This window comes from Pezoporus flaviventris, unplaced genomic scaffold (assembly GCF_033815535.1).
Source record: "Pezoporus flaviventris isolate CSIRO_AGI_PZ_B2104156 unplaced genomic scaffold, CSIRO_AGI_Pfla_v1 ptg000031l, whole genome shotgun sequence".
Classification (NCBI taxonomy): Eukaryota; Metazoa; Chordata; class Aves; order Psittaciformes; family Psittacidae; genus Pezoporus; species Pezoporus flaviventris.
This window is the reverse complement of record NW_026892579.1, coordinates 61714023-61734521: the sequence shown is the minus strand read 5'-3', so window position 1 is coordinate 61734521 and position 20499 is coordinate 61714023. Positions and strand designations below refer to the sequence as shown.

Here is a 20499-nt window from a genome sequence, read left to right as displayed (position 1 = left end):
TTACAGTTTAGTTTGAAATCTATCTTCCACTTGCCAAATTAATCTTAATATTGTGCACGTTGCATACAGGTTGCTGTAGAACCTAAGGAAGATCTTGCATGCATGGATGGGCCATCTTTCCCACTGACAGCACATGTGGTAGGAGGATGCCAGCTCTCCCTGCAGACCTGGCCTGGTTCTTTGCAGAGGACAGAATCACTCGCCCAGGTTTTCACTCTGGTGGAGGTAAAGCAGGAACAGCTGGGCCAACTTGTTGAAGCTGCCCTGGATTTGTATACTACTGCCTCACAGTACATATATTGCACATGAAAAGTACTTGTGCTTAAGATTCACATGCAATTATCTCCTCCTCAAATGGCAATTTTCTTATACCCCATTTGCATGGCATCACTGAGATGTGTAGTAGATGCGAAGTACCATTACCAGGCTACCTCTGGCAGAGGTGCTTCAGGAGAGACATGGGAGAGCACCCATTGAGTGTTACCTTACTCTTTTCACAACACAAATTTAGAGTCAACTAGGAGAGAGGTTTTCATGTAAATTGCTTGAAAATGCAGGAAAACCCATTTAATTTTGAGAGGTGATGGCAAAGAACCAGTAAGCTATTGCCAGTGACCCAGCTGTTAAATTTATCTCTTCTATAGGGGTCCCTATGTGCTAGCTTAGATGAAAACCAGATCTGTCTTCTCCATCCATGTTTGGTTTTCTTTTCCACTTACTACTTGGGAAGCCTTTCGCACAGGAACATAATGAGGCTCCGTGTGCTTACTCTTGGCTTTCTCCCCCTTGCCTAGAATTGTACCTGATGGGAAAATAAGGCAAATTAAGTCACATTTAGTGCATAACACTGAGCTGAGCTCACTGCTGTTCAGAATAACATGCCTCTTTGTTACTTTTGGGATCGTGGATCTACTCAGTGCTCCGTGTGAAGGAGAAGACATGATTTGTGTAAGGTCAGCAGGGAAGCACGGTGCCGCTCCTCCGTTGCTCAGGAACCACAGCAGGCATTCTTGAAGGTGAGGTTGAGAAACCAGTAACCATGGCACAGGGAGTTTGGAGAGGAACTTCCCTGGGCACATCTGGAAAATTACGATGAGAAGAGCTGTGCATTACTGGAGGTTTTGGGTCTGTGCAGTAGGGTGGGTCCCTGGCAGGAGAATCATTTGCAGGCTGCTGAAACCATCACTCTGTCACTTTTTTCTTGTCATGGTCCATCCTTTACCAGTTTTAAGGATACAAACAGGCCAAGCACTGCTAAAATTCTCAAAATTGAATGGCATTTGGTAAACATTCCTTCTCATTTGAGATATTGTCCAAAATACTTCTCTATTTGATGTTTCAGTCAGGAAAAACTCGTATCTCAGAGGGTCGGTAACTCCGTGCCTTCCCTCCCTGTCATTGTTCACACACTTAAAAGTTGTGAAAACCTGTTTCCCAAGTAATCAATACTAAAGAAACCCTGCAATTGTAATACTGTCAAGCTGAACAAAGTGAAAGGTGAAGCCCATGACCTGAAAAGCAGTAGCTTGAGTGGGTTTCCTTCCAGTGCGCTGCAGATATGCAGTGTTCTTTCAACCTGCTTTTCCAACTTTATTCATCAATAAGACCAGTATTTTTCATAGTGAAGTTATATATGAAAAAATGGGTATTTTATTTTTTTGTCCTTTTTTTTTAAAGTTTTTAAAAGCTTGATACATGTAGCGTTGGATCAAGGCACACACAAGACTGGCCAAAGGGCGTACAAAGCACTTTGGTTTTTAGTTGAAGAAACAAATGATTACGGCAACAGAGAGTGGCTTGGGGTTTAAACATGAAAAGCTCATCGTTCAGTAGGAAGGCAGAAAGAAACATGTTACCCTTACAGATTTATCCAGGAAATCTCTGGAAAACTGTGACAGTAATGGGCAGTATTCCTGACTGTAACGGCAGTATACTGAACACATACCTGTATACTGTTTGCTCACTGTATTCCCCAATTGTCTGCTTACCTTTGTGACTAAACTTTTTGAGACCTTGTTACATTGCCTGTTTTGTCCCCCTCTTTCCTTACAAAACTGCACTTTCAGCCTTTTGTCTGTTCAAAGCAGTTTCCAAGTGTTGTCTCTGTCCTCCTGCCCTTGCCTCCAAAACGACTGTGACCATCCATCACTGTTATCTCTGTAATAAGCAGCCCACTGGCTTTGATAACCAGAAACCTATCCATAAGCCCTGTCTACCCCCTTGATTTGTAGAACCTAGTACATACTTCTGAATTCCTTGTTAGGAATTTGATTGGGCTTTTTTCCAGGGATCAATTCTTTCTTTGACACATGTCAAAAGCTTCAGTCTCATGGATGTCATCGATTTGCTTATTTTCTTTTAAATTGGATGTCACCATTGTTGAATGGATATATCCAGACAGCTGATATTGCCCATTACTACACGCATTTTTGTTTATTGAATATTGTTGTGGTTTACAGATTGAATAGACCCAACATTGAAAGTTCTGTGAGTTTTTGCAACCACTTCTTGATGTTCCTGATTTGCCAGGTTCAACATTGTTTTATTGATACCAAAGTGAAAAATGGCCTGTGCTTACACTTACAAGGATCTCAGATGAATGTTCTGACTGCTCAACACGGCAAGAAAATTCACTTTCACAGTCAACAAGTCATCTTACTCAGTAGAACACAAAAGTTAAATGGTCTGTAACTTCAATATTAGCAAGGAAAATACAGTACAAATTACTAAAAAATACTAAAATATAGAATTGTGGTCAGGTATCCCCACTACATTAATCGCAGCAGTAGCCTGAAATTTGAAACTTTTAATAAAAAGTTCTTAAATATAAATTATATGGCAAATGTACAGTACATTGCTTTGTCAGTCTTTTAATCCAGTGTTTTGCAGTAGAACAGCAACTGTTATGTCAGTCTTTTCTCGTTTTCTTTAAAAAACAAAACCAAAAAAAACCCAACCAAACCCAAACCAGTCTTTCATGTCCTTCAGTATCATGAGTGTGAATGGTCTGAATCTGGAATACCACTGTCTCTGTAGCTCCTGTTACTACTGCTTTCACTGTGGCTGTTCTTGTACAGATTCATGCCGTTAGGTGGGAAAATGGTGTGTATTACAAACTCCTCCTTGGACACTTGGTCATTGGTTATTGGTATCATCTGGAAAGAAGTCTCCCTGATTTCTAGGATGGAGTTGTCCTTCTTGGTTCCCGCTTCAGCGTAGTCATCCTTTCTCCGGCGTCCCTTGCTGTAGGCGCAGTTCCGGGAGAACAGGGACCCGTTTCTGTGGACGTACCAGCAGACCAGGGCCAGCAGCGCGATGGCCACCAGCGCCACCGCCCCGCCGATGATGGCGGCCAAGGGCAAGCTGGAGTTTTTGTAAGGTTCTTTCTCCTGCTCCCGGTTGAGGGTCGTGGTGGGGTTGTACATCTTCAGAGGGGCCGTCTCGGTCTCGATGCATTCAGGAGTTTCGTCGGAGAGATAGATGTTGCTGGTTTCCATGGGAACCATGCACACGCGGTACGGCGATTCCGGTTCGAGAGCCGTGAGCAAATAGTCATTTCTGTCACCTGTAACGATCGTTTCAGTTATAGATCCAAAGGCAGGGCTGTGACCCATCTTGAGCCAGCTCAGTCTTAAAGCAGTCATTGGTAGTGCAACTTTCCAGGAGATGTGGATAGTCTCCGTGCTTACGGATTTCACGAATATTGTAATGATTTTGCGCACTGGGCTTGCTGTGGTTCTGTAGTTTTTGTTTAAGTTGGGAGTCTTGATGTCTGGTTGTTTGGTCACAGAAACCGGCCAGTGGCCCTGGGCGGGGTATAAGGTGTTTGGTACTGTGGTAGTGATTTGGATGGTGCTCATCATGCCATCGTCCTTACAATCAAATAGTTCCACGCTGAGGTCTTTGATAGCCATTCCACGGACTTTCTCTGGTGCCTGACACATCAGTCCACGCACATTAACTTTTAAAGGCAATGACTGTAACCAGTCGCGTACCCATTTCATTTTGCACCCACAGTTCCAAGGGTTGTTGCGAAGGAAAAGTTGAGTTATGTTGTCCAGATCATCGAAGACACCCTGAGGTAAATTGCTGAGATTGTTGTTGGACATATCTAGTCGATACAACTGCCTTAAGTAAGAGAAAGCATTGGGTGGCACACGGTTGATGTGGTTTTCCTGAAGGTAAAGCTTTCTTAGGTTTGTTCCTGGCAAATTCACCGGGGCGGCTGTGAGCGAATTGCGGACCAGTGACAGTTCTGTAAGATTGACTAGATTCATGAAGACTTTGTCTCCTAATCCATGATTATTTAGAAGATTCCCATCTAAAACAAGGCGTTTTAGATTTGTAAGGTCTTGAAGGGACGGCTCTGAAATCGTGGAAATACGATTATCATCCAAGCGTAGCTCTTCTATGGTTTTAGGCAAGCCCCAGGGAATGGTGCTAAGGTGATTTCGAGAGAGAAAAAGAAGTCTGAGATAGATGTTGTCCCGGAAAGCTCCATCCTCAATGCTAACAGCGGAAACAGAATTATCATCCAAATGCAGTTCTTCCAGATAAGGGATTTGGGAAAGTGAATCATAAGTAATGGTCCTTATATTGTTCTCCTGCAAATGCAGTTCCTTAACGTACTTAGGGAGGTTAGTGGGGAATTCATCTAGGCTGTTGTGGTATAAATATATTCTTTCCACCCTAAGCAAGTTCTTCAGTTCTGAAGGAATCCCAGCATTATTTATTTGATTGTTCTGAAGGAAGAGGGTAGTAGCATCCTCTGGGATTCCTGTAGGAATAGACGTCAAATCGCGATCATTACAATATATGAAACCCATATCACAGCGACATACTGAAGGGCATGGTTTGGCACTAACAGAACACGGTGCCATGTCAAGTAACAGCCCTATTTTAGTCCAAACTAGGAAGATGCTCCAGGTTACACTAATCATGGTCAGGAATGATGAGATTTGTATACAGTTCTGATCTTCAACAATCTAAAAAAACCAAACAAACAAAATTATCCAGATCATCAGCGAAGAAACTGCAGTGAAAATTAAACATTACAGAAGACATCTGAAACACACATATTAAACCAGAATTCAAGCTCTTAGACACATTTTACTTTCCTTACATCAATAATTGTACTACTTCTTGTACTAATTCAATTAAGTTAATAGGTTATTCTGCATAGCAATTGAAAGGAACATAATCAGGTATGTCTGATCTGTGAATTGTTTTGCTTAAGCATAAAGGCTCTTTCTAAAAATCCCTTCACACTTCATGTGCAGACAATCTTGTTCACAAATACCAGGTAAGTACAGAGCTGAAGTCATACCAGAGTTCAAGTACATCATTCTGTATCTGAAAGTTAAGCAGTAGTTCCTTAGCCAGCTAACTAGCCCAGGCACCCTTCAATGAACTATAAACCCCTCACCAAACCCACAAGTTTAGTGGTAGCTGTTCTGGAGGTCCAGAAAAGTCCTAACAGCAAAGCACAATATGCAAAAAAGTAAGGGCCAGCTAAAGACTTTTTTCCAAGGTTTTCCAAAGTGCTCAATGGCATGTTGAGCATCTCTTGGATTCTGCAGCCTACTTCAGGTGTTTTTTGAGCTGGAATGTTTAGCAAGGTGAATGTTACAACTGGTAGGTAGCTAACAACCTGACGTAGCTGGTAGAGCTATGGCTTTCTAGTTGACTGGACAGAATACTTCATTACATGCTTAATTTCATGTTTAAATATTAGTCATTCTCAAAAGTCTTTTACTAAGCAGTACACTAATAAGAGACTATTTGGAAGGTTTAACCACATTTTCCCATCTTATTAGTTCAAACTGTGCATGGTAGGATAATATAAATTAACTCTTGAGACTGAAATTGTACTTCGCATTGGTAGTGTGTTTGTACATAGAGCTCAGGTCATTAGCATTTTTATAGCTTTTAAGACAACATAATTCAATTACCATTGTAATTAGGGTTGTGAGAACTTCTGCAAGATGACCTATGCATTAAATGGTGTCATGACCTTTTCTCTTGTGGGTTCATATATTAATTGAACTTTATTCTCTGAGGCACAAAAAGGGAAAATAAATTAATATTGATCCTACCGTCTTTAAAGGTATGAGTAAAGTTTGTGCTTGAGGATATCCAGTAAAGGAATGTCTTTCTCACGAGTCACTCTTACGCTTTACTCCATGGAGCTGTGTTTTTCCTCAGTGGTGTTTACTCAGATGGCCCTCCTCGGTGCTGTGTGTTTCCTGGCTCCTGGCACGACACTCAATGAGCATTCCAACCAAGATTTATCATGGTACATAAGCACACCAGGCTGGGGCGTAGAAAAGCTTCAGCTTCCCTCTATTTCTGTCCTCATGTAAAGTCTGTGAATGAAGAGCCTCTTTTGTTTGGTTTAATGCCTTTAGCAGGAATTACTTTCTTTGTAACTCTTACAAACTCTTCTGTGCAGCGTAGTAGTCAGAGGTGGTAACTTCAGCGCCGCATGATGGAAACTATTCATTATGCTGAGGCTTGAAGGATGGTAGCCTCTTCAGGAGGTCAGGAATGGAGCTGCTTTTTCCTGTCCAGAATTATCCAAGTATAAACGTTGCACAGTAGCTACATCCTGATACATCCACGCCTCTCAGAGAACTCACTTTTTAACACTTCTTCCCAATTTGTAATGCAGGAAAGAATTCCTCCTGCGCTGCGAGAACGCAAGTGACAGTACTGTAGAAATGTCAGGCAATTCAGATGGTTTTCTTCATTTAAAAAAACCCACAAAAATATGATGTCCTTCAAAGAAAACTCCTCTTTTAAAGCTTTCCTTGAACTCTTAATTGCCTGCAAAAGGAGAAACAAAAGAAACTGGAATTAATCACAACCGGTGGACACTAATATGAGTTGTGTTGCACCCCCTATGTAAATCATGCTGTGCTTATCGCATCCATGGCTTGCATACATCTTGTTTGCCCAAAGTAGTTGTAGTTCAGCAAAATACAGAGCTCTTTAAGAGAACACTGCTGCTGTTTGGTCTCATGTTACTGCGGTTCTGCTGGAGCTACATCTTCCTTTCCTTCAGCACAAAATAAAGTCGTCCTGAATTGACAGGCAGTAACAAAGTATTTGTAAGTGATGTTTCCCACCTGATTACAAATACCAGTCCTAACTCCTTCGAGGAGGCCAAAATGTTTGCTTGCTTTGTGTTCTTGGTACACTGAGATAAATGATGATCCTCTCCTTGGTTTTAAATGTAAAGGGAGCCAATTACCATTCAGCAGTTACTGCATGAAAGGGGAAATGTTTTTCTCAAATCCTGTATTAGTATTTGACATCTGCATGATGCTGACTCTGAACTGGGGACTAGCCAGGCATCTGTGTCAGCTCTTTGACAACAGAAATACATATGTGGGTTTTGTCCATTAAATGGGCTCGATCTGTTGTATTTGTCACTTTGCACAGTGGAATTGGTGCTTAGATTAGCATTTTATCCAGTTTTCCTCATTTCAGGAAAAAAACAGTTTTCAGTCTTGGCTCTTCCTACTTCTTGAAGAACTCTAATTATTTGGTTATTTTTTGAATGGTATTATTAACTTGGGCTACTTCATATCACTATTGCAGCAAGTATCCAGTGAGATACCAAGTTTCTGTCCCCTCAAAGCATGTAGGTAGTATGTCTGAAATAGAAGTGGTGAAATCTGAAATGAGAGAAACCCTTAACGTTTACTTCCTTCTCCCTTTCATGGCTGCATGTTGTCCAGAGAACTAAGCACAAGCCTCGGAACTGAAATGCTAGGAAGAAACAGCATGCTGAGTAATGCTTACTTAGCTGCCTTCCTACCAGCTTAACTAGAGTAGCTTCTGGTCCTTTAGAAAATATTAGGCCTCAACAGAAACAATCTCTGTTTTAAACCTCTTGCCTTGCGATTTGGAACAATCCATCAAAAAATAATCTGTAATATTCCTATAGCAACAAGGAGTATGAAATGATACAAAATTATTGACATAGATAACAATTACGCTGCTTTTTTTTTTTCTTAGGAAAATATTGACCTTAAAAAAAGCTTTCGAGAAACAACCAAGCCCCCCAAAAAAACTCCATTTTAGTAGAAGGTGAGACTCTTTAGTGAGGGAATGGTAAAAAGCCTTTTCTCTCCTGATGCTGCTTTCATGCCCATCTGAGCTTTGTTTCTGCACCTTGTTTTCATCAGTATAATAAAAATAGTAACTCAAAATGAGACACCCCCCCACGGTGGCATAAATAAATATTTTATCATATGCTTTATTTAAGGCCAAAACACAATCTGAGTGGCCACATTTGAGACTATAAGGGAATACGTGGTTTTTTGGTAACTTATGTAATCTGGGTAAATTATGCAATCGTTATAAAATGGAACAAAAAAAGCTCCACAGTCTTCCAGTGTCCAGTTTTCTTGTGCTGTATTACGGATGTGTTTGGGGATAGAAATCGAGGCTCTATTCCTGAAACTCTGAAATAAAGAGGTGCTTAACAGCTGTAGAAAAAAAGGAATCTCTTAGGAACTAATGAGAAGCTGTGACAGAGGGTATTTTCTGGACATTTACTGTGACACAGGAATATACAATTCTTAAACAGGCCTTTGAAGGTTATAATAACTTTTAATTACTTAAGGAAACCCCCCACATTTCCTTAGAGCTGTAAAAAACCAGTTAGTATTAAGCAAACCAGAGGTTCTAGTATGCATATATTAGATATACATACACACATGAGAAAGTCAGTTCATTTATTTTACTTTCCTAGCATATAAACTGTTTCCTCTTTGCTCCAGTTGATAGTCATCCCTTCATTTATTGCTGCTATTATAACAGCAGTAATGTGTAGGATTAAAATGAAAGCACTAAAGCTCATTAAATTCTTGGAATTTTTTTGGCCCTTCTCTCTAAATTGAAACATGAAAACAAGAGTGAGAAAAATAAAAGCAGGTCTCTGTGGAGAAGAGACACTGTTTCAAAAATGTGGATTAAGACCCTACCCCCCACTCCTTTTTCTGAACTTAGAATAGTTTTCTTCAGGTCTTGATTGTTTGATATCTCGCACTTCCCTTTTATATCTCAAGCCATAGCTGAAAACAATGTTTTTGCATATCAAAGGCTCCAGTGATCTGTCTACAGAGAAGAAGGGAATCCTGCTGCCATGCTCCAACTTTCCCCTTCTTGAGCTGTCTCTAAATATTCCCTGACATCAAGTCATTATAGCTGATCCGGCAGGATGAAAAGAAAAGTGACCCCCACTGGTACAGACACTGTGTCCAGGTTTCTGCAACATCAGACTGGGAGGCTTCATGGCCACATGGGTTTGAAAGAAGCCATTACTTTTGAACGGAGCCGATTTTCACACAGTATGTGCTAAAATTCATTTTTAAAATGCAAAAAATGGCTTTTCTTTGGTAACAAAAGTAACGTCGGAACAACCCAACAGCAGCTTTTCTGCTTATCTTTATTCCGAGCTGAATGTTTTCATGAACTTCACTGAACTGCATGCTTGAATTACTTTTTCTGGGACACTGTAAAGCAAGTGAATTACTACAGATAGTGGTAATGCTTGAGCCCTCGCGTGTGTACTTATCGCTTGAGCACAGCTAAGCAGGGGGACATCTTATTTTAAAATGGTAAAAGTAATTTGCACTATACAAGGAAAATGTATCGAAGAATATTTACTCTAAGGGATGAGTCCAGCTGTACTCCCTGTCCCTGTAGGCAGCAAGGAGACGAAAAGAAATAGTTTGGGTATATTTGAAAAGGTGGGGGTTTTACCCTCAAAAATGGTGCCAAAGAGCTCTTTTCTTCCCAAGCTGTGATAAAATGTGAATAAAATCAAGACCTCCTGACTCGAGGTCACACAATGCTTATTTGAATTTCTAATCTACCTCTGTGTTCGTCGGCAGGAACTCTGGTAGTTCAGGGGCTTCTTTCTAACCATCAAAGTAACAGGGGGAAGGGAAGCAACTTAGGATTTTCATATTATAAATGACAAGAGTATCATTTGAAGTTAATATATGTACATGGTAAGCCTAATTCTGCTTCATCAGTGTAGTTACATTCCAGAATTCTCTATTTGTTTAGATTCTGAAATGGATCTGAAGCACAAAATGTGCTCCTTTTTAAAAATACTTGTCAAATCTACTGCATATACATCCATTTCAGCTTCCAGAGGTCATGCTGCCTCTTAAATAGCTTCACCAAGTTGGTTTGTTTTATTGAAAGCAAACAAAACGAAGTTCCACAGTGCTAATCTACCCTTAAAACAATGCCCATACTTTGTTTTCTTTAAGGGTATTACTCAGGGTTAGTTGATAGTGACAGCAAAATGCTTTCTAAGCACCCTGTCTAGGAGCTGCAATTTCCACGATCATCATATTTCAGGAAGGTGCCCCAGTCTTTTGTTTGGTGCTGGGCGAGCAGAAGGTCCTCTAGCTGTCTTTCCAAGGGGTAGAGAATGTAAAGTGGATCCTTAAAAGTGAGAGTGAGCCCTTTCAGTCAGGTTTTATCTCTGTGTTTTGGTGAAATTTGGGCTTTTTGGTTTTGCTCTGTTGTTGCAGCTTTTACTTGTAGAAAATTTGCCCCCCCCCCCCCCCCAGCAGTTGAATATAAAATACAGCTTTTGTCTTATTAGTTCCAACTCAAGTGCCTTAAAAAAAATGCAAATTTTTATGTGATCTTCCTTCAAATGCAAGTGAATCTGACTTAGAAAGGGATTCTGAGTAAAAGCCTGACTCCACGCCTAAGATCAGCCAAACCAGTATTTGCTGCAGAGGATGGAAATGAACTACGAGTTGTTCCCTTCTGAAGTTTACTTCCAAAAAACCTCTCCTCGTTTTGAAGAAGCGAGGTTGAAAAGATCCAGACTATTACGTGATTCCTACTCACTCTCTTGTTTTGACTACTCTGCTTCTGCAGAGGTTGCACGTTGAAAGAGCACTTTGAGGGGGAGTGTTTTGCAATGGCTTTTTGGTTTGTGTTTTAGTGCTCTTTGAGTTTAGCCAATTATGGCTTCTAGGTTTTCTTTTGAGAGCTGCTGCTGAGGTAACTCGCCCCTGCTTGAAAGAATAGAGAACAAACGCTGCCATTGTTTCAAGGTAAAAATCTATCCCCCCCCCACCTCTCGACAAGTTTTTGGTGGAATTATACATGATAGGGAATTCGTGGCACAAAATAATGAGGCATGTAAAAATATTACTTAAACACTTGATAAAGTCCCAGTAGTTTTCTTTCCTTCCATTTTAAAACAGTTGCTTGTGTATCTCCAGAGCACTAAATCTGCTCCTCAAAAAATAAGCTTTAAAGAAGTCAAGCTGAAAGATTGCTTGAATCCTTCCAGCTCACAAATGGAAGAGTTTGTGCTGATATATTTACTGAATACTGCCCCAGATGCCTGCCCTGAGCGATAGTTGGTGACTTATTAAAAGTAAACGTAAGCAATCCCATATTTAATTCTTCTGTGCATCCCTGTGCTTTGAAGTGATTAAGGAAAACACTTCAGAAATAACTCGCCATTAGCATCCATGCTTCCTGCAAGAAGCAGACAAAGATGGCCATCTACCAACCGGGGCCACTTCAAATAATTGCAGTGCAAAGTTTGCAAACTCCAGCAATTGCTTTGATTAGTCACCACCACCTTCCACAAGCTCCTTCAACTTTGAGCTACTGGTGACAAAGGGGAAATGAATAAAAAAGAAGGAAAAATAACCCCCGAACCAACCCAGAAACGCTGTTTTATTTTGTTCTTGTAAAAGGCATCCACTTCACTTCTGCAGATTAAAGCTTGCTCTGAGTTTACTACAGAGTTTTTTTGCCCACTGGGGGGTGGTACATGCTATGAAAACTGCTTTAAAGAGCCACAAGTCAGATGGGTTTTGCTGCTGTCCAGTTTTCTCGGCTTTAATTACAACAGAGTCTCCTGTTCAGAAAAACAGAGGCAGCCTCCAAAGGAGGGAATTAAAATCAGTTAAAAAAGAACTCTTTTTAGGCAGTTTACAGACTCTTATTTCCCAGTTGATTGTATTAACTCCAGTATTTATCTGGTCCTTCTGCAGTTACAAGAAAACTGTATGAATATACAGGAAAAAGAGAATTAGCATTTTAAATCTATGCCAGGGGTTGTCACTGTTTCTGGTATGTAAGAGCGCAGAAGGCAGGAAGAAAATAAATACAGCTTTTAGAAGTGATTAAATGTTGATGGAAAAATAGAGAAGCTTGATAGCAGCATGAATAGGAGGATTAGAATAACCTCAGTATATTTAAAGATAATTGGCTTTCTCTAGACCCAGGTATACCTTTTGTTTATGAAATACTTGAAAACCGATCTTAAACCAGGGCTGTATTGGATGGGTTTGGAATAAATGAAAGGAAACTTGAGGGTTGTTTTTAGGGGGGTGGCGGGAGGGGGGGGGAGAGGGAAGGGCACTGAAACCTCTTCAGTATGACCTAACGTGTGGCATCTATTGACAAGGAAAACACACACTGATCTTTCTGTTTTATAGCAAATCATTCTTGTCTTTGCACACTTGAATTGACAAATGCATTTTTCACTCTAATTCAAAGAAATGTTCATTAAGACGCCGTATCCCCAGGCAGTAGATGGTGAGCATAATTGATGCTTCTGTCTTTTTGGGCAGTATATTTTAGGCAAGGAAATTGGGGTCAGGATAATGATTTCATTTTTTTAAAATCTGAACATTTTCAGCCTCTTCTTTCCACACTTTTTCTCTGCACAGAGGGTTTACAGAGAAAACAGAAGATTCAAGGTTTGCATTTCCAAGTGGCAATAAGAAAATGCATCCAGCTGACATGCTCTTTTGCAGGAATACGATTTAATAGTGAAGTAATCCTGCCTTTTTCAGTGGGGATATGGTGTACAAAATACTCTGCTGCACTCTTTAACCGGCCAGAATTGATCCCTTGAAGAAGGGAAAAGACTTGCCTTCAGTCCAAATTAGTAACCCATGGCTAACAGCACTCCACGCATTAATTAATTACATGCACCCGTCGTGGCATTTGCAGCACTCCTCACAACTTGGGCTGGCTGCTGCACCAGGGCTGCACCCAAACCCCTCTGCGGTCAGGGAGAGGAGAACTTAGGCTACCTCAAACAGAAGGACTGAGCCAGAAAGGCAGCTGGCTGGGCGAAGAGCTGAGCTTTAATCTACCAAGGGAGAGGGGTGGATCTTGGAAACTAAAGAGGCACCCAAACCCTCCAAACCAACCCCAAAAATCAGAGCTGTGCTTAGTGCCTTATGCTATGGCAGATGCCAGGCTGGGATCTGCAGGGATGCTCGGGCTTTGCCTACACAACTAAGTTGCAGCTCCTACTGCTGTTGGAGGAAATGGGTGAAACAAAAGGCTCTGGCACATCTGGCAGCCGTGAAACGGGTTTTGGGGCGAGAAGAAGGTAGAGATGAAGTGTGCAAAGGAACAAGTGGATGAAATGTTTATTTGCAAGCCGTTTCTGAACGCTGTTTGCTGTGCTTATAGGAGGGCAGACAACCACTTAATAAACTGAAGCCACCACCAAAGTTGATTAAAACTAGGCGAAGGCCTTTCGGATGCCGGGGGGATTATCAGCCAGCTCTTCTTCCTCCAGCAAGGGGGGCGGTTTGAAGGGAATTGGGGCCTGTTGCATTCCTCCTCAACGTACGTGCAACCATTTTGTTCCCCAGCTTCTCGCCCGCAGAATATGCGCGCCCGCGGAGACACCGCGGGGTTGGGGGGGGGGAGGGTACATGATACAGACGCGCCCGCCCTCCCTAAATATGTTTGTGCGGCGGGGGCAAACCAGGGTAGAAACGCGGGGTATGAGCAGCAAAATTCCCCCGCCCCGCTCCATCAAGGGGCTGGGGTCCCACCGCAGGAGGGGCGCAGGGAGCCGGCCCAACGCTGCTTCTGCGCGGGTCCCTGCGCTCCCGCGGAACCCGGTTTTACGCTCTTTCTCCCGGTGCTGGTGCGACGCCGGTACGGCACTGTCAGTTTCGGGAGCGCCCCAAGTATGCGGCGGGTGATGGGGATGGCAAAGGCCGGCTGCAGCCGCCGCCGTGCCCGCGGGGATGTCCGCCGCGTTCCGCGCCCTGCCGCGCAGACAGCGGGGCGCTCCCCGTCGCAGCGCCAATGCCCGCACCCCGGGACTTGGGGAGATGGGGGGAAAGAAGAAGCAAAGGTGGGCTCCCAAACTTCCCGCCGCATCCTCCTCCTCCTCCTCATGTTCTATCGCCGCACTCCCCTCATCCCCCAGCCCGCGCAACTCCCGCGGAGAAAGCGCTTATCCCGCACTTACCTGCGGGGAGCGGAAAGAAGCGATCCCGGCTACAGCGCGGCGGGCACCGCCGTAATTCCACTCATGGCCGGGTCCCGGAGCGGGGAGCGGAGCGGTGCGGTGCGGAGCGGAGCTGTACGCGGAGCGCGGGGCAGCCGCGGAGCTCGGCGCGCGCCCTCAAGTCGCGGCGGCAGCGGCGAAGCCGTGGGGGGCGTGGCCATACGTCACCGGGAGGGGGGCGTGGCCGGCGGGAGGGGCGGGGCGGGGAGCGGCACGGCACGCGGCGGGCGCGGACGCTAGGGGGAGCAGCAGGCGGCGCCATAGCGCGGCAGCGCGGGGGAGGGGAGGCTGCGGTTCGGTCCTGTGGAGAGCGGGTGAGGGGTACACACGGCACACGCGTTTTTAGGGTGGTTTTTAGGGTTTTCACCTGTTTTTTGGTAGGAAGAATATCAGCGGTGCCCCTGACGGCTGTGCGGGCGGAGGTGGTGCCCCTTCGTCCCCTTAGTGTGGCAAGTCAAACCCCACAGTGACCGTTTTTGTGCGGTCAGCGCTGGGATGTTAACGCAGGTTGATGACTTCCCCTTGGTGTTTGGCCTGAGGAGCAGGAATGGTTCCGAGTCGCGGAAACGCTTCCACCCTAATTATAAATAGGTGTTAATTTTTATCACTCTGTTAAATAAGTGGCCATGAGTGGTGTCACTCTTCCTGGTGTCGTCCATTTGACAGCAGCGGCCTGGCCATAGCTCCTCGCTTGAGGCCCTGCAGGCAGCAGCGGCAGCGCTGGCAGAGGTTGGAGGGTTTTCTCGAGGTATTAGTGCTTAGTGCTGTCTGAAATCAGGGAGTGGATAAGAGCTGCCTGGTTTTCCTGCTCCACCCAGGGCAGCGCTCGCTCCGAGATAGCACAGGTACCTTATCATACCCAGCGAGACCAAGGTTGAGGATGAGTGGGGCCTGGCTGCTCCACAGTCTTCAGGGGGTTTTCATCAGAAAACAGACTTTCTACTCACAGACCCCAGAGTTTATGGTTATCATAGGGCAAGCTAGAAAACGTATTCCCTAGATGTTTTTTCATTGAACATCTCTTTATTCCCTTTATTCATAGCTTACTGACTCACACAAGTAGCATTGGATTTGGTAGGTGCAGTTGATGTTTCCAATGTCATTGTCTTATGTTTTCCATCAGAGTGGGGAGTTCTTTCAAAGCAGACAGCTGCTGCCTTCATGAGTGTCCTGTTCTTTTGTTAGTGGTGCATAGGTGATCTTGTCCATCTCCTGCGTTGTTCTGACCCTGCGTGTTCTCCAGCACAAGGAGCTGATGGCCGGGGGAAGGTAGGCACCTGAAAGCCATCTCTGCTGATCCCAGCTCTCCTGCTTTTTGTGGTTGTTCTTTCTGCTGGTGTCAGAAGATGGCAAGGCCAAACTCTGTTAAAGAGAGCTTGATTTCTTTAAGACCTATGGAAACTGCCGGGTAGTTGCACTTTCTGTATGAAGTTTGCCTACTTAAATTCCCATTGTTTGCCTCTTGGCAAAAACAAATACAGAGAAACCAGAAAGTGTCAAACCTCATCTTTTCTTGAGAGGGATTTTAGTAGATTTTTTAAATGCTGCTTGATATATTTGGTATTCAGATGCTTGAAATGTTATATATCTGCTGTATTTATTCAGCTAATTAAAGAAAAAAGAAAAAGCCCAGATTGATTTTCCTTGACAGTGAGGGAAAAGGATTTTTCTCTCTATCGCTTCAATTCTCATCTTTCCCTGAGGAGAATAAAAACTAATAACAAATTGAGTACAAGTTAAGGTACAATTGTCTGTTTTGATAGTCCTGACAGAGTGAGCTGTGCCCTAAGCAGCCCAGTATATACAACTGTATCATGTATACACCTTGATATAACACATTATATTCATGCCTGCATGGATGTATATGTACACATAATATATACATACAGGTATTCCTGGTGTAAGTGTGCGTCTGTGTCTCATCATCTGGGACATGGTAATGCTTTTGAGGTGCTGTGAATATCTTATAGTTATTTTCTTTAAACTGAGATTCTTTTGTTATTACAGTAGTGTTTCTCTTCGGTATTTCTCATGCCTGACTTTGTTGTGTTAGTTAACAGATCCCGGTGTTATGTTGCTGTGCCATGTTGCTAAACCTTAACATGTATCTGTGGGATACTCATGAAAGATGTATAGGGTACACGTTCAGCTTTCAATTTTATTCCAAGGTCATCCCAGTGCTTATGGCACCAGTTAGAAATTACAGTAAATATTCCTGGAGAATTCCAAAGGGCATGTTAGAAATAATTAGATTTTATCAGGTCACAGCTGCTCTGGAGTACTGAAAGGTCTTTAATGTGCTGTTGCAAGCAGATTTTGGACTGTGTTCTTCGATGTAAACTCCATAAATATACTTCTTAAAAATGCAGGTAACCTGTAAAATATTCTTCACAAAATAACTGTTGTATGTGGAGAGCTCAACCGTGTTCTCCATCATCTTAAAATACAGAAATTCAAGGCCTCTTGAGTTCCAGGAGAATGGAGGAACACTGCTAATACCGATGGAGTTACTCATATGTAGGGAATAAAAATATGAATATTTAATACAGATATATCAAACCCAAGGAATAGAATGAGAGATTTTAATTGAATTTCTCAGTTAAAATAGTCTTTAACCTGTATTTTGTTTATAGAATTAATTAATGCTGGGGATATGGAGATTAAAGTTCTTGTCAGACCTATGGGGAAATCACCTTCGGAAGACCTGGCAATCTTGTTAAACCTTACTGGGCTCAGGTTTAAAAGGTGGCAGATAGGAAATTCAGAGCACTTGCACTACATAACATGTTTCAAAGGACTTTAATATAAGTTTATAACACAGGCTTGTAAGGTGCTGTTAGGTCAATGTGATAATGATGATGGTTGTTGGTTTTTTTCTGAGCACCCTGATGGTATGATAAGAATCACAGTTCTGGGAACTCCCTCAGCCAAAGGTTGACCTGAATGTCTCTTGCTATGATTTGACAGGCATTTGGATCTACTTTGCCCTGCTGTAGATCAGATTCCAGTCATAAACATTTCTGGGCAGGACATTTATGAAATGTTAAGAAACCAAGCACATTGATAGGGAAGTGAAATTGAATCTGAGATCACTCATCCTCATTGCAGAGCAGAGAACTGTCTCAAGCATTGAAATGGAACCGTTGCTTCTTCAAGCTTTCCAAGGACAGATTTCTTTTAGATAAAGCTGAGAGTAATAGTTTGATATTCAATGAAATACACTGAAATGAATGTTAGTGGTTTTTAGCTCCAGGCTTTTATCAGGTTATATTGATTTTTCAAAGCAGACTGTTCTAAGTCCAAGCTAGGCATTGGCTGATTTGTGGAGACATCTAAGAAAGAAACCACTGTAATATATGAACTTTTGTATGATCCATGTCCTATAAGGTTTTCTGATATTGACTAAGTACAACAAATATCTGTTGCACTTTGTATTAGAGTTTAATCTTTAAATGATCTCAACCATGTCAAAATTAGAATCCAATTTTGGATACATTCCTTTAAAAAATAAATGCCTGTCAAATCCAGCTTTCAGTATTGTGTGTGTACAGAAAGTACCTTGGCAAGGTTGGTGCAGCAGCTCTGTATCAAATGCAACAAAAATGAGAATGTAATCATGCAAGACAGGCCACAATAAAGCTAAAAAGGTATGAAGAGTTGAAAACTAAATACTGGTTTAAAATTAGGTGGCCTTAGGAGTGCTGCTTTTTTTCTTTTCCCTGCCAGAGGAATGTTTGAGAGATAATAGCTGTAATTGTAATTATTCTTTTGTCTGTCTGCAAAGGCCAGGAGATTAGACCACTGCACCTGTGTTTTCTGCCATTCCTCTCCCTTCTCTCCACGCTTTCTCCCTGTTCTTCTATCCAGCTGTCCTAAACAGGCCCAGGGAAAAGCCCTGTCAAGTCAGAAACACCCCTGATGCAACTGCATCGCTATTTTTCCTAAGGCAAATAAAGAGCTTTGCTTAGAAGATCATGTGCTCTTGATAGCAAAATCAAGTAACTTAATAGGGTACTCGAAATTGCAAAGCCTATGAATAAGGTATTTAGTTTTTTGATTTACAGAACATACAGAAATGGATAAAGAAAGCTGACGGGGTAAGGTCCATACCAAGAATGTTTGCTCCTAATACTTATGGCCGATTGATTTTGTATTTAGAAGGCGATTTTCTCTGTTTGTTATATTGTCAAACCATCAAGTCACCACGATGAAATTTTTGGGAGAAACAAGAGCTAATTCCTTCACAGCTATGAAGAATATGGAGCCTTTGCTTGCAAATGTAACATAAGCAATGCTGTCAGAACTGAATAGGCTTTCCCTATGCTTGATGAGGTGTTGAGAATGTGTTAGAAGGAGGAAAAATAGCGTCCTCCCAAAACAACCTGGAAAACTTTAACTGAGGTTGTCAGTAAAACTAGTTTGTGCAAGGAAGAATCCTGCAGAGGACAATGCTGTTCTTCCCTGAGGGTATTCCTTACATTTGCAAACTCAGGTTTTTTATGGGTGCAGCCTAGACTGAGCTGAGCAGAGCAGTAAATGCATTTTTACGCTGCCTCTATATAAAGAGACCCAGTAGCAGAAATACTTTAAAAAGAAATAAAAGTAAACCTTCTGAAATGGCAGAAAAAAAAATTTCTGGTGCAGTCTTCATCTTGGATTCTATTTCTTGGAGCTTTAATTGCTGCTTATGTGACAGCTGCCCAAAGCTGGCCTTCTAGAGTAGAGAGATCATAGAATCACATAATGGTTTGGGTTGGAAAGGACCTCAAAGCTCATCCAGTTCCAACCCCCTGCCATGGGCAGGGACACCTTCCAGTAGAGCAGGTTGCTCCAAGCCCTGTCCAACCTGGCCTTGAACACTGCCAGGGATGGGACAGGCACAGCTTCTCTGGGCACCCTCTGCCAGCACCTCACACCGAACAGTTTCTTACTAAAAAGTCTAATACATCAGATACTCAAGGCAGTGGTGACCTGCGGCTTGGTAAGAAGGAGCTGGGAATGGACGACTCCTTTCTTGTTCCTGTTTTGCTTGTTGGTGTTAGAACTCTGCTGCTCCTACTGTTGGCTATTTAAATACTAAACAGACATCCTTTGGGTGAAAATTCACATTTCTTGTTACATTTCCCTATGCACTTTTCATTAACCTTAGTTCTTCATAGTTCCATGCTGAAAACTTGAAAGTCACATTCTTTCTCATAAGTGTATTTTCAGGCCACAAAAATGTTTTTTCTCTGGGTCCTTTCTCTGCGTTATGTTTTACTCCCTTCTGGCCCCAGTTTTTGCCACCTCTCTCTTCTCGCCATTGCAGTGCTCTCTCTGCCAGGCTTTCTGCATACACCCTGCCTCCTACCCACCTCCTCTCCTCCTCCTCCAATGCCCAGTAGCTGTTCTTCTGCACATCAAACCCACACAGGAGCATTTACATTCCAGATCCTTGTGCATTGATCTTCTGCCATGAGAAGCTGCTTCTGCTGAACTATCTTCTCTCTTTCATTGGCCTTCTTCTCTGGTCTCCTTGTAAAGAGTTTCCTATTTTCTTTCCCTCTCCTATTGGTCCCAAATTGGGTGAGCAGCTTCACATAGGACTAACCTTGTAAAATTACAGTGGCCAAGTTCTGTGCAGATCTATAATGTATTAGTTACTCAATGTGAATATTTGGTATTCCTTCTAAACTTTAAGCAATTGTGTGGATATAGCGCTGTGGAAGGCTTTCTCTCTAAATAATGTACACCCCCTGCTTTGCATGCAAACCAAATCAAAGCATTAGGATGCTGGTTTGGCCCAGTGCATCACCCTGGTTGTTTGCATTGCTTGTGTCTAGTCTGTGTTAACATCTTAACTTCCAGCAATGAGCTGGAGACTGTGCGTTTGCTGATTTGCTTGTGTAATACCTGGTTTTGAAATTACAAAAGGCTATGTGCCAGCGTGGAATATATGAATAACTCAAAAGTGTTTATTCTCAGGAAGGCCTGAGTTTACATTGTCTGAACAGATTTGTTTAGTCGTAAGTAGGGGTGATTACGCTGCCTTTGTCTCTTCGGCAGGAGAGGCCATTTCAGAAATGGCTTTGCACAACAGCAGTGAGAAAGCTGCAAGCTGATGTGGTGGTTAAAAATGTGTTACCAGGAATTATGCAATTTCCCTGGCCATGAGGAGTGTACTTACATTTGAT

General features: G+C 42.6%; 2 protein-coding genes across 7 annotated transcripts in view; one reads left to right on the top strand and one right to left on the bottom strand.

Annotated features, from left to right (window-relative positions):
* The window catches only part of MACROD2 (mono-ADP ribosylhydrolase 2), an 887639-nt gene that overhangs the window by 100596 nt on the left and 766544 nt on the right, over nucleotides 1-20499 (top strand). The gene's annotated exons all lie outside the window — the stretch shown is intronic.
* Nucleotides 1623-14478, bottom strand: FLRT3 (fibronectin leucine rich transmembrane protein 3). The gene is made up of 3 exons (XM_061461525.1): nucleotides 14288-14478; nucleotides 6096-6825; nucleotides 1623-4985 (listed from the first exon to the last, which is right to left on the bottom strand). The coding sequence occupies exon 3, from the start codon at nucleotides 4938-4940 to the stop codon at nucleotides 2991-2993; it is 1950 nt and encodes a 649-aa protein (XP_061317509.1). The 5' UTR covers nucleotides 4941-4985; nucleotides 6096-6825; nucleotides 14288-14478; the 3' UTR covers nucleotides 1623-2990.

Excerpts from the sequence above, each read along its gene's own strand:
- FLRT3 (XM_061461525.1), bottom strand. The coding sequence starts at position 4,940 with ATGATTAGTGTAACCTGGAGCATCTTCCTAGTTTGGACTAAAATAGGG.